The sequence below is a fragment of the Mandrillus leucophaeus genome, unplaced genomic scaffold (assembly GCF_000951045.1).
Source record: "Mandrillus leucophaeus isolate KB7577 unplaced genomic scaffold, Mleu.le_1.0 Scaffold202, whole genome shotgun sequence".
In the NCBI taxonomy this organism is placed as follows: Eukaryota; Metazoa; Chordata; class Mammalia; order Primates; family Cercopithecidae; genus Mandrillus; species Mandrillus leucophaeus.
Genome location: NW_012102055.1, coordinates 1,046,312 through 1,059,900, shown reverse-complemented (window position 1 = coordinate 1,059,900; position 13,589 = coordinate 1,046,312). Strand labels below are relative to the sequence as shown.

Sequence of the window (13,589 nt, the reverse complement as noted above, 5' to 3'; positions counted from 1 at the left end):
TATAAGGATACTATTCTGGGGCCACTGTGGGAAAGAAGAATGATACCCAAAATTGTGAGGCAGGTTTAAAGTACCATTTCACTATTCGGAGATTTCAAAAAATGGTGCAACATTAATTAGCTGTGAAAGCAACAAAGAGGAAAACACCGTAGGCTAAATCCCCACAAGCTGAGTGTCCAGTTCCTTTATCCTGATTTTGTTTGAGGCCTACACAGAGAGATTTTAAAAAGGCATTGCTGATTCATTGTCACTAAGAGGCAGAGTATATTTAAGACAAGTCCATCTGGGAGCTCCCCCTTCCAACTCTTCAGAATGCCGGTGATGTGTCAGGTTCTCCTCTAAGGTGCAGTGACCAACGGGTAAAAATCTTAGCTCTCCTTAGCGCTTACATTCTAGTTGGGAAGAGAGACAAGAAACAAGATATATTAGTAAATCCAGATCATGTTAAGTAATCAGAAGTGCTAAGTAGAAAAATAAATAGGGAAGAAGAGTAAGCAGTATTGAATGGGAAAAAGAGGATGCAGTCTTAGATAAGATATCTACGAAGGACATCACTAAGGAAGTGACTTTTGAGCAAAGACTTGAAGGAAATGAGGGAGCTAGTCATGTGAAAACATGGGAAACGAACATTCCAGAAAGAGGAAAACATAAGCAAAGTCTCTAAGGCCGTACTTGCTGTGTAGCATGTTGGGTCTACCCTAGATGAGCAAGGAAGAGAGTGGTTAGGGAAGAGCCAGGGAGGAGACAGATTGTAGAAATCCTTGTAAATCACTGGAAGAACTCAAACTCGTACCCTGAGTGAGATGAGACATGTTATGAGGATGCTCCATATGTGCAAAGAAATGGCCCCATCATACTTAATTTTTAACAAGATAACTTAGGCTCCTGTGTTGAGAAAAAAAATGAAGGAAGGAGGCAAGACTGTAAGCAAGGAGACCAACTAGGAGGCTGTTAAAAATAATCCAGGCAAGAGATGATGGTGTTTGGACCAACATATGAACAGTGGAGATAGTGAGAAATGGTCATTTTCTCATTCTATTTTGGAAGTTTGGCAAGAAGGGATTCACTGACTGACTGGATGTGAGGTGTGAATGAGAAAGACAGACATCAAGGATGATGCCAGAGTTTTTGCATGGAACAGGGAGAAGAATATTGTCATTTACTGAGATGGGAAGGGGGAGCAGGTTTGGATGAGATTAATTTTGTTAAGTGCAGCCATGATAAGTGTGAGATGCATATTAGACATCCGAGCAGGCCAGCTTGTCAAGTAGGCGGTAGGATATACGAGTCTGGGTTCAGGAGAGAGGTACGGGCATCCAGGGAGTCATCCACATGTAAATTTATGCTGCGAGATGGGATGAGGTCACCAAAGCAGTGAGTGCAGGTAGAAAATAAAACATATTCAAGGATTGAGCCCTAGAGGACTCTGATGTTTAGAGGTCAGGGAGATGAGAAATCCCAGATGAAGAGAAAACTAAGATAAGAGTGTAGCAACCTGGAGGCTGAAATAAATGAAAAAGATGTTTGAAGGAGGAGAACGCTATCAGACAGCTGTGTCAGATCCTTCCCATAGACCAAGTACAATCAAAACCAGCATTGACCAGTGGATTTAGCAATACAGAAGTCATTGCTAACCTTGATAAGAGTAGTTTGGGTGGAATGGTGAGTAGATTTCTGAAAGACACTGCAGTTAACAATTTTCTCTCCTCCCTCCTGCACCAACACAGCCTCCTTTCTATCACACTACTCCATGAGCATTTAAACACACCATTATTTCTCACATCTTAAACTCCCATCTTGACTTCCCTTTCCCTTCCATCTACCACTCCATTTCTGTCCTTTCCATTAAGACAAAATTCCTGAAAAAGCCTATTCTTGATGTCATCAATTACTTCCCATTATTCCCTGGAATTTTGTTTTAAGGACTTAAGGCTGTCAGCTGAGAGGATGGAGAGAGGTGGTGAAGACTTGAGGACAAAGAGGAGTAATTATTTTGTAAGAGAATGGAAGAGTGCACAGAATTGGAAAACGTGGCGTGACTGGTGGGTGTCATCAGAGGCGGACTTAACAGTGGCAATTGTGACTTTAAAATGAGATCAGTCTGTTTGGTGGTGTGTTATTCCTCAGCCCCATTCTGCTGGGCAGATGCAGGCAGGGAGTGAGCAGACAGTTGGTTTTAACAAGAGTTGTGATTTATTTTTGTCCAGAGAATTTCAAGAGTGGGACAGATTTGAGGTTTTGTGCTTATGAGGATTTCTCATGGTTTTCAAGTTGAGTGAGGAAGAAACCAGGGCAGAGGTAAAAGGACATTAGAGGTCAGGGTGTTGGAGGGATCATCTGTGTGATTAATGAAATTACCAAGAATCATGCAGGAGATCAGTAGGGCCAAAGCAGATGACAGTGAGCAACTCTAAACCTTCAAGGAATTGGGGAAGCAACCAGGGTGAATGGCTGCCTGCAAGGAGGAGGGTAGAGCGGCAGGGTCTGAAGGCACTATGCTCACAGAGTGGAGGTTTCAGAAAGGATGCAGGAGCAGTTATTTGGAAGTTGGAGTGAAGAACAAGAGTATCAACCCCCATCCCAGCACGGTAGGATGAAGAGCGTTGGGGAGAAGACAGTCCCAGCTGGAGAGCATTGCCAGGGAAGTGCTTCCTCACGGGAGAGCAGGGTTTCAGTTAGAGCAAAGATGAAGGGGATGTTCCAGCAGAGCCTGAGGTTCTGGGAGATTTTGCTGATGATTGCCCGTGAGTCTAAGAAGTGCAGTGGAAGCTTTTCAGGAGAAGGAGGGAGATCCGGGAACATCAGAGTCTGAGGAATGCGAGAAACCTAAGCTTCTGGAAGTGACTTTCTGAGGAATCCCGAGTCCCAGTATAGTATAGTCTCCTGTGAAACATCCTGCATCTTGCTCCTCACAGGTCATGGAGTAGTTCCATTAACTTCTGGGCTTTTCCGGGCGAGCAGGCAGCAGCATGCCATGTTGGAAGGCAGCAGGGCCCACTCATGCTCCAGTTGGTCTTTGCCACCTGGTTTGTGTCCAGTCAAGACTGTGGATTTTGGGGCTGTGGCCTGGAGGAAGCCCCACATCCTCACTGATTGTGCTGGCCTTGCCCTCAGTGCCTCAGTGGGGTCTGCTGAGGAGCAAGCCAGAGAGGAAGGCCAACTGGCCTCGCAGCCAGGAGCAGGGTTTCCCAAGCTCATGCGATGTGCTTACCAACTTTAAACGCTCACTGCAGCTGCAGAGCACCTGCACTGTTGTTTGTAATTATTTTCTGTAAATACATTCACTTTTGTTTTCTTGTGGAAATGTCTTTTTCAAGGAAATTCATATGAAACCTGCCACAATTGAAAAGTTATTGTAAAAAATGAGTACAGAATCAGGATGACGAAAAATTTCAACATGTACATCCTCATACACCCTAGATCATCTCATTTGCCACTTTGGGAAGTGAGCGAGTCAGATAATGGCTGGGACTCAGACTCACTCCTCTTTTACAAAGCTGCCCACCTGTGTCTTCTCTCTTTCTTGTTTCTACTTTCCTATTGATGGCCCTATGATTTACATGCAGGAGAATCAGGCTGAATTATTGTACTTGAGCATTTCCCTTATGTGCAAGTTAAGTTCCCGTAAAGGCGCGTGGCCCATGCAAAGGCCCTGAGGTGGCAGAGAATATGTGCATTCAGGGATGCAGCAAGAGTGAGGACACCTAGTGGGAGAGGCCTGCACACCGGCTGCTGTAGGCAGGTTAAAAATACAGGTCTTTTTCTGTGAGCAGCATGAAGCTCCCCTTAAGGAGGGTCACCTCCCAAATCAAATGATTAGATTTGAGTTCTAAAAGATCTCTTTTCAGTCATGCAGAAAAGGGATTGGAGAGGGCAGATATGGGGTGGACAGTTGGGAGACGCTCTTGCAGAGTCCACAGGAGACCCAATGGCCTAGAGTCAAATGGTGCTGATGGCAAAGGATGGAAGGATAAAGTTCTAAGAAATGTTTAGAAGGCAAACGGAGCAAGACTTAGCACCTGCTTGAATGCAGGGAGATAGGAAGAGAAGGGAGATCAGGGATGACTTCAGCATCTCTGGCTGGCATCGCTTGGTAGGTGGTGGTAGAATGCTTTGAAATGGAGGACACTGGAGCTGGGACTGGAGGGATTATGTTGAGTATGGTTTTGGACAAATTGAATTGGAAGTTCCTGGGTGACGTGGAAAGAACGATGTGTCTAAGTTGGGTACGTGGGTCTGGAGCGCAGAAGAAAGGTGGGAAGTGGAGAAAGGAATTGGAGTTTCATTGGCCTGTGCTTTAGGTGTGATTGTAAAGGCTGATGTGGTCTACCTGCCTCCTCTTGTCACTGTGACCTTTCCTATTTGAGCTGATGTGCAACAGAGTTTCTACTCCAGTCAGCCTGTTAAAGGCTGGATTGATTATTCTCCCTCTGAAAAAAGGCAAAATATACTGTTGTGTTATTATACTAACAATGACTGAGATGCAGTGAGATTTTTTTCCTCTTCCACCTCCTCTTCTTTAGAAATGTTTCTATAAAAAGGGGCACTTTTTATAGCCAATTAAGAGATGACCATCTGCCCCTCACTTTCCATAGGCAAACTGACTGTAACAAGATCTGAGAGCCAAAGCTGCACAGTTAAGTAAAGTACATTTATTATTTCTAAGTTGTATTTATGCAGCTAGATTCATGTTTTCAGTTCTGGAGAAATTTTACATGCTAATCACTTTTTGTTAATTTAATTTTTAAATTGTTTTGAAAACTTTTGGTGACTTTTGCTTCTTAATGCTTATTCATTTTGGTTTTCCTGGTTAATAGATTACTGTCCTAGATGAGACATGGACTGTATTCAGGCGTTACAGTCGTTTTCGAGAAATGCATAAAACATTGAAGTTAAAGTATGCAGAGGTAAGTCATGAAATTATTATCTCCAATTAAGAGCATTCATTTTATAAAGTAAATGAGCTGATTGCATTAGCAATGTTATCTCTCTCTCTCTGTCTCTCTCTCTCTTTCAGATACTAGCTTATTAGTGTCACCAAGTCTTATTTCAATTATCCATTTATCAAAGATAACTTTTAAATTTTTATTCTTTGTTCCATTTCTGTTCTACACAATTTAAACATTTTCTAAACACAACATTTTGAAAGTGATAGTACAGTGACAGTAAGTGAACTCCATCCTTCTCATAAATTTTATGGTTAATTTTAAATAAATATTTTAATCAATTTATAACTTCTCAATTATGAGACCTATTAAAATTAAAATAACTTCTTCACATAGATTTACACTTTTTTCTTTAAAAAAGAAAGACTACATTCATGCTTAGTCTTCTACTTAATGAGAAGTCAAGTCATAACAGTTATTTTGCCATTGAACATAGAGGGAAAGGTAGATAGAAAATGCAGAATTATCTAGAGGCCAGAAAGCATTTCATGCATCAGATCAAATACCCAGAGGGTATTAATACATTAATCGTCTTTTCCTTTTTGAACAAACACTGGTTTCTCAAGTAATGTTAAGCAAAGTGTTCCTAGAATGAATGTGTGTTTTCCAAGTGATGATGGTGATAATTTTATTTCAACTAAAGGAAGCATTATCTAGGTCCAGCTTTCTGGGAATTTTCTGGAATTTCTGGGATTGATTTGACTGACTGCAAATCAATCAACAATCATCTAATTAGCCTGCTTTCACCAAATACTAGTTTTTAGCACTGTTTTTATGGTTTTTTTATGACATTCTAAAAAATAATTTAGTTAGAAATTTGGTTCACTAATTTGGTTCACATTAAATAATGTTTCCTTAACATTCTCATGGCTTCCACCCTTTTAAAAATCTGATATAAAATACAAAGAAAAATAACTTTTTGTAAATAAAATGGTTCCCTGATGTATAGAAGAATCTTCAGCTCAGGTAGAATTAAGCTGTGTTCGTTTGTTTGCATTGCTATAAAGGATTACTGGAGACTGGGTAATTTATGAAGAAAAGAGGTTTATTTGGCTTACAGTTCTACAGGCTCTACATGAAGCATAGTGCTGGCATCCACTTCTGGTGAGGGCCTCCGGAAGCTTCCAATCATGGCGGAAGATGAAGGGGAGCCAGTGTGTCACATGGGGAGACAGGGAGCAAGAGAGAAAGGAGGAGGTCCTAGACCCTTTTTCACAATCAGATCTCAAGGTACTCATTACTATGGGATACCAGCAAGCCATTTGTGAGGAATCTGCCCTCAAGATCCAACACCTCCTACTAGGCCCCACCTCCAACATTGGGGATCATATTTCAACATAAGATTTGGTGGGGATACACATCCAAACCATATCTTAAGCTATCTCTGAAATTCTGTTACTAAACTGTCACACTCTAGCCTTTTATTAAAAATTTAGGAAACTTCAAGTGGGAATTTGTTCCCAAGAGGCTTCATTCCAGAAGTAACTGTAATAACTTCAAAATCAAATTATTAAGTTTGTATCTGCGGTTTAACTTTCATGTCTCAAATCAATATTGACAGTTAAAAGAAGTATTCTGTACATATGAAATGTATAGAGCAGCTTGTTTTTAAAGTGAGCTTTGCAGCTCATTAACCACTTGGTTTTAAGTGCCTACATCAGTATTTTAATAGTGGTCAGATTTTGCGTATTTAATTAAAGTCACTGAATTCCCAAAGCAATACATAGAAAAAGCAATTTCCATGAAATAAAAGCACTCAAACTTTATATATACACACACACATTCATTCCAGGATGTATTTATTTTATATTGATTCTTTAATTAGTTTAACCCATTCTGTGTAGGCACATTTTTCTAGATTCCAGTAATACTGTGGTAGACAAGAACAAAAATTTCTTCTTCTGTATATCTTAAATATGGGGCAGACAGTAAACAAGGAGAAAATAGTAACCAGCACTTTAAGAGTAAGCATGCAGTGTTGCAGTTACCATTTAAAGTGAGTTATGTGCCTTATATGAAAAATAGCAATAAAGAATGATAGTGCAGAAGGGGTTGGGCACGTTAGTACAAGGTTGTTTCAGGGTTGGACTTTCTGACAAGGTGGCATTCTAGTTGATTTATTAGCTGAGAGATATTTAAAAGAGTTTTCAGAGCACCAGTATACAACTCTAATCTGTGTTTTTAAAGAAAAGTCCAGAATGAATATAGCAGAAACAATCTTTAAAGATATAATAGAAGAAAACGTACCCAAGGTTAAGAATGACATGAACCAGTGAGTCAAAGAAATTACCTGGTACCAGGCAAAATGAATGAACATAGATTATCACATAGGTAAGAGTATTTTCAAGAGGAAAAAGGGTGTATTACAAATATGTTTTAAAAAATTAACCTTCAACTGAAGAAAATCCAGTTGGTGTCATTCATTAATTCACTCAACTGTATTGAGCAACTCTGCATGGTGAACACAGTGTGAACAAGACAGCTGCATTCCCTCTTCTCATGAAGTAGACAGAATAAACAGTAAACAAATAAGGCAATTTCAGTTTGTGTAAAGTGAATTAAACCAGGCCTTGTAATAGTGTGGCATGAGAGCTGGGCAGTGGACTGCTTTAGGTGGGTCAGGCCAGGCACACCTTTCTGAAAGTGTGGGATTTGTGCTGAGATCTGAATGTTGAGAAAGAGCCAGCCGTGAAAATCTGGAGGTGGGTACATTGTAACTCAGGGGAAGAGCAAGAGCCAAGGCCCTGCAGTAGAACCAAGTTTGGTTTGTTCCAAGAACAAACAGGCCTGGAAAAGTGGTGAGGATGGTAGAGGAATGTGGGCAAAGAGGTAGGAAGGGACTCTATCATGTGGAGCCTTGAACTGTATTCATCGTGCATGGGAAGCCACTGGACAGTATACAGGAGACCCTGTAACAAAGTGGTTTTATTTACACTCTTAAAAGGTGATTTTAATGGGATGGATTGTTGGGGTGCTAGAGAGCTTTTTAGACCCCAATTTGAGGATACTTTTAAACACCCAATTGGAACTATCGAGAGAGATATGAAGGATATAAGCCTAAAGTTTAAGGGAGAAAGATATTATGAACCTTCTCTTAGAAACACAAGTTATTGTTTGGATCAGGAATAATTAAGAAAATTTTTTTAATTTCTTTTACACTAATTAAGTAAAGTCCTTTTTTTCTGCTTCAATTTCTAGCTAAGTTTCAGTCTTCAGACCATTTCTATTCATAGGCGACTTCTGCTCACAGAAGCCCCTTCTCCTGAAGACAGGCTCAGGATCTCAGTGATAGCCAAGAATGGAAATTGATTTTCCATGTCATGTTTAATTTTGTGGCTTATAATTACTCTCTCATAAGGACAAAAAAGTGTTATATATAAAAGAGAACCTACAAACATGTGTGCATGTGTTTGAAGGAAAACAGACTATGGGAGTGGTGATTTGAAACCTTGCAGTAAGCTCCTAAAACAAACAGCACATGTTGAAAGGTACAGACCCCGAGGTGTGCCATGCCGTTGTTTGTGTCCATAGCCACAACTCCGACACTTACAGGGTGCTGACCGTGGGCCAGGTGCAATGCTGTGCATCTCATGTGGTTCTCGGACATCACTGAGAAGTGCGGGGGCTGTTACCCTCCTCGTTTTACAGAGGTAGATACTGAAGAGTGGGAGATGTAAATAACTTGCCTTGTGTCAAACAATTGATGAGCAGAAGCCAGTCCCAGGCCATTGCACTCTACTTTCTGTTTCTAAACCAACAATAATATAAAAATGGGAAAAAAGAATTGTTTCTGAAAACACAATAGCCTGTCATTCTGGATCTAAATCTTATTTCACTCACAACAGCATTGTCCATTTAACATTTTTAAGATAAAGCTTGAAATTAAGTTGAATTATCAGCTGTCTTTTTTCCTGTAAAGTTCTTTTTTCTCTTATGCAGCTCAGCTTCACGTAGTCTTACTTGCTGAGTATTTGTTGGGACTTGAGATCAATGTTTATTAGGTATTTGTCGATTATTATTGCTCTCATTAGTGCTTATGTTATTACCATCTCTGTAAATAATGCTAATCTGCTACCTCTAACTGGACTATTTGGCCTGACAACATCCTAGAAATCACTTGATTTGCTAAAGACCTAATTCTTTCAGGAAAGCCAAAGGGTTGATACAAAAGGATCCTGAAAACTTCCTCTCATGGGTGACTATTTTATAGCCAAGTGGGAACATATTTTATTTACTTCACTCCTTCACCAGATTGGGCTCATTATTTCTGTGGAAGTAGAAGACTATTCTGGCTCTCTTAATTGCAAGGGTAACAAAATGTTTGATGATAGTATATTTTTAAATGACACATATTAAATTTACCTAGCCATACAAGGCTCCAAAATTTTAATCAAGCCAAGAAATATTGAAAAGCACACTGGAATTCAAAATATACAGAAATTGTTATATGCTTGCCAGGATAGACTCTTCTGTTACTTTAACACTTTCGTTTTAGTTATAGGCTATAGTCTTTTGGAACTTTGTCTAAAATGATATCCTGCCCATTCACATTTCATCTGGAGTTTAGCCATGGAGTTTCATCCTCCTGGGGGATATAACTTTAAAGCAGTTTGATGTGACAGGTCTCTTGATGGATATTTGTTTTCTTTCGGTAACCTTTTTTCCCCAATAATAAATTACATGTTCATTATAAAAGATTGACATTATTCAACAATATATCCATGGAATGTGAAAGTTCTTCTTAATCTAACCCTCAGTAGAAATGATTTGCAACACTCACCAGGAAGTCCTCCTGGGTCCAGCTATGCATTCAGACTCACAACTCCCATAGCCCATGCTCAGCATCAGGTTCCCTGGGAAGGACACATGAAAAGAACCACTGCTTGCCAGCAGGGCGCAGGGGCTTGGAGAAGCCCCCCAAGCAGTCTCTGGAACAGTCCACTCAGCTGTCTGAGAGCTGTTCCTTGCCTCACTTCTCCAGGTGATAGCTAATGTACACAGACTTGAGCCCCACGTGGGCGTGTGTGAGAACCACTCTGGCCTAGAATCCCGTGCCAGAAGGGAACCAGTGTCTCTAGTAACAACCCCATGGGCAGAATTTCCAGAGTCCCAGAAGCCTGCTGAGTTATGAGTCACCTCACTCAGAGAAGCCTAAAGCTATGGCTTCCCACCAGATAGCTGTATTCCCCCTGTCCAGATGCAACTTATTGAGGCAGGGAGTCGGGGGTGTCATTTTTACCATGAGCATGAGCAGCGTTGCCTCGTAACAAACTTGGCATGTCACCTTATCAGGTTTCCAGAATCCTGTTGGTGGACATTTGGGTAGTTTCCCAATTATTGCTGTTGTGACTACTACTCTGTGAACATTCTTGAACGTACCTGTATGTCTTCTGGTTCATGTGTAAGACCTTTTCTGTGAAGAAATTTGATAATTGCTTAAATGTTCTTAAAGACTTTGTGAAAAACCAAGATCTGTAAAGAATGCACTAAGTTAGGTAGACTGAGAGCCCTGAAAGCCATCACCCTAGCAAGAAAGTTTAAGAATTCCTTAACCATCATTGCAGCTAAGCCTTCTAATCTCCCTGTTCACTCACATTCATTTGGTTAATTATTTACTATAATGTCTCCTTAAGGAGAATGATGTGCTGGTCAACTGAAGACCCCTCAGGGATACTTTATATACATTTGGGTGGTGAGCCAATTAAAGTGATAAAGAGTGGTTGATTATTAGATATAAGATAAGTCTCTGAATAAAATAGAAGCAACCTAAGGTTATTACAAATAAAGCTTATGATTTGAGAAGACAAGAAGACACTGGGTTCCATAAAATTCTGGGAAGTTGGGGTTGAGAGCAGAGGAAAAGCAAAAAACCAAAGAAAAATTTAGTCCTTTTTTTAATTGTATGATGACAAATTTTATGAATAGAAAACATAAATTTTTTGTACTTTGTAATACTGAAGAAGAACAGATTTGCTGCACGTGATCTTCAATCATATGCAAATGTTATTGCCATTCTGTTTTCAGATTCACCGTATGAGTAGGCTGAGTTTTTCACTGGAGGTGCTGTATTATTCAGGGTTTTTTAAATTGTTGTTTTATTTTTATTTATTGATTTTCTTTAATTTAGCAGTTTCTTCTAGATTTTAAATGGGTTTAAAATCTATTTTAAGAATAGATTTTATTTTAAGAATTTTATTTTAAGAATAAAATCTCTTCATCTATTGACATGTATTATGCAAGATAATAGCTCCTTCTGGCATTCATTTTCTACTCTCCTTCATTGACCTTGTATGGAATCTTAATCAAATTAAACCTATGTTTTCCAATTCATGTCTGTAAAATGATAATGCCACAGCTAGTTTGTAGAAGATTGTGAGAGCCTCAGATACAATGTATTACTGAAAGCAACTCTGAAGTATTATGCAGCATCTGCCAGAGAGCAGATCTTTGAAATTTTGTCATGCAAATAATTTCTGTAGTGCTCTTTTTCTATATGAAAACTATGTATTTTTGACTCGATTAAAATCAGTGTGAGACTTTTAAATATCAATCAAGTTACATTCTCAGAAACAAAGCCCCCATGAAGTGTTCTCTTTTTGTTTCTATGAGGAGGAGATAGAGTTACTATTTCTGTCTGGTGTTCATGAAGCTTACCTATAGATCCAGGTCACAATCCGAGAGTTCAACAAGACAGAAACATTGCTCATCAAGCTGAAGAGAAAAAAACTTTTAAAACCACATCTCTTTTTCATCCGTTAGCATGAGTAGTGAAGAGCTAGTATCCTCCTAGCTTTTTGGATGACTGGTCTGGTATTTTAATAAAGTTGTATGACATGAGGCTGGAACGTCACAGGTCATCAGGAGAGCTACTGCTTCCAGGAGATTCAGAGATGCCAACTCCTGTCTGATTTTTTTTTTAGAAGACTTAATTTTCATGCATTTCACAAGGAGTCCTTCTTTTCAAATGCTAGAGCCTCATGAGCACTGCTATGGACTGAAGGTTTGTGTTCCTCCTAAATTGTGTTAAAATTTAACCTACAATTTGTTGGTATTAAGAGATGAGGCCTTTGGGAGATGACTAGGTCATGAGACCCTCATAAATGGGATTAGTGCCTGAAGGAGCTTGCCCCCACCTCCTGCCATGTGAGGACACAGAAGGCGCCATCTGTGGAGAAGAAGACCTCAGCAGATACTGAATCTGCTTACACCTTGATCTTGGACTTTACAGCCTCCAGAACTGTGAGCAGTAAATTTCTGTTCTTCATAAATTACCCAGTCAAAGGTATTTTGTTATAGCAACCCAAATGGACTAAGTCAGGCACCTTACTTTTCAAGGACATAAATCTCACAGTGAAACAGATGAAGCACTGGAATCACTCATTGAGGGTCTTTTTATGATATTCTTGGCTGAATGATTCTGAAGCCAGTTTGTGCTGCTGTGCTTAGAGGCAAGAGAATGAATTTTGAAAATGAGACATTTCATATATTAAAATGTACAATCAAAGCAAGTGCTAAGGGATGCCTGTGCATCATGAGCGTGGAAGCTACATGGAACAGTTCATGTTGCTTGTCTTCATCATAACTAAGTTATCGCAGTGAGTCATTAGAGTCCCCAAGTTTCAAGCACAATCAGCCTCAATCAGCCACATCCCTAGGGAGCTCCCTTCTCCCCACAAAGCTGAGAGAAAAATATTTTGAGAGCCTTCCATAAAAATGGAAAATTGCTGTGTTAGAGCAATTGTTCTCTCACATCTGGCATTCTCTGGGTGCCCAGTAATTACCAGTGGGAGGGAAGAAAACGACTAGGCAAGAGGTTATTTAATTTGTAGATGGACTTTTCAGTTGGTGCTGATGAAACATTTCTCATCTTCTTGATTTTCTGAGCAGCACCGAAGAAAGAAATGAAAATAATTTGGCTATTGGCCTTTTATTTGTCTTGGACAACTATTAGCCATCCATTATTGAAATGTATTATAGCAGTTTTATTACTAGCCTTTCAAGTTTAATATAAAAATTGCAAATCTGCTCACCACCCAAATTATAATGCTACCAACTGTAGCCACAGGGAGCACCCAGTAAGCCTTAGATAAATTCAGTTGCACCAAGCCCTCAGCCTCCTTGAATTTCTAAATAGCAAACAGCTATGCAGACAAAAATAGAATACTGCCAGCTTCCTGACCTTGTACATTATCAGAGGCCCAGGTATTTCACTGTGTGGTTTGTATCACACCATTCTCTTCAACTGGTAAATAAATAGCATTTAAATCACTGCTTTCAAGGATGAGTGGAGGCACAATGAGCATCCAAATTACCTGGGAAGCTTTTCCAAAATATGCAGACTCAGGCCCCAAACTAGGAATTTCTTATTCAGTAAATCTGACTTGGGGCTCGGGAGTGTGTAATTGGGAGAAAATCCTCCTTAGGATGTTCTCTGGACCACTGATTAAGACATTGCCTATCCTCTTTTGCATCTATCTTGGGTGCATTAGTTGATTTTTTTTTTTAATTTCAGTAGATGTTTGAGGAACAGGTGTGTTTGGTAACATGGATAAGTTCATTAGTGGTTAGTGGTGATTTCTGAGATTTTGGTGCACCCATTACTTGAGCAGTGTACACTGTACCCAGTGTGTAGTCTATTATCCC

The 13,589-nt window shown here is 39.7% G+C and overlaps 1 protein-coding gene across 3 annotated transcripts in view; it reads left to right on the top strand.

Moving 5' to 3' along the window:
* KIF16B (kinesin family member 16B) overlaps positions 1-13,589 on the top strand; it is a 331,966-nt gene that overhangs the window by 263,486 nt on the left and 54,891 nt on the right. For all 3 annotated transcript variants that reach the window (XM_011979462.1, XM_011979461.1, XM_011979460.1), the window contains one exon: positions 4,818-4,907. In XM_011979462.1, coding sequence (XP_011834852.1) covers positions 4,818-4,907 — 90 coding nt within the window. The remainder of the gene's footprint in view (positions 1-4,817; positions 4,908-13,589) is intronic.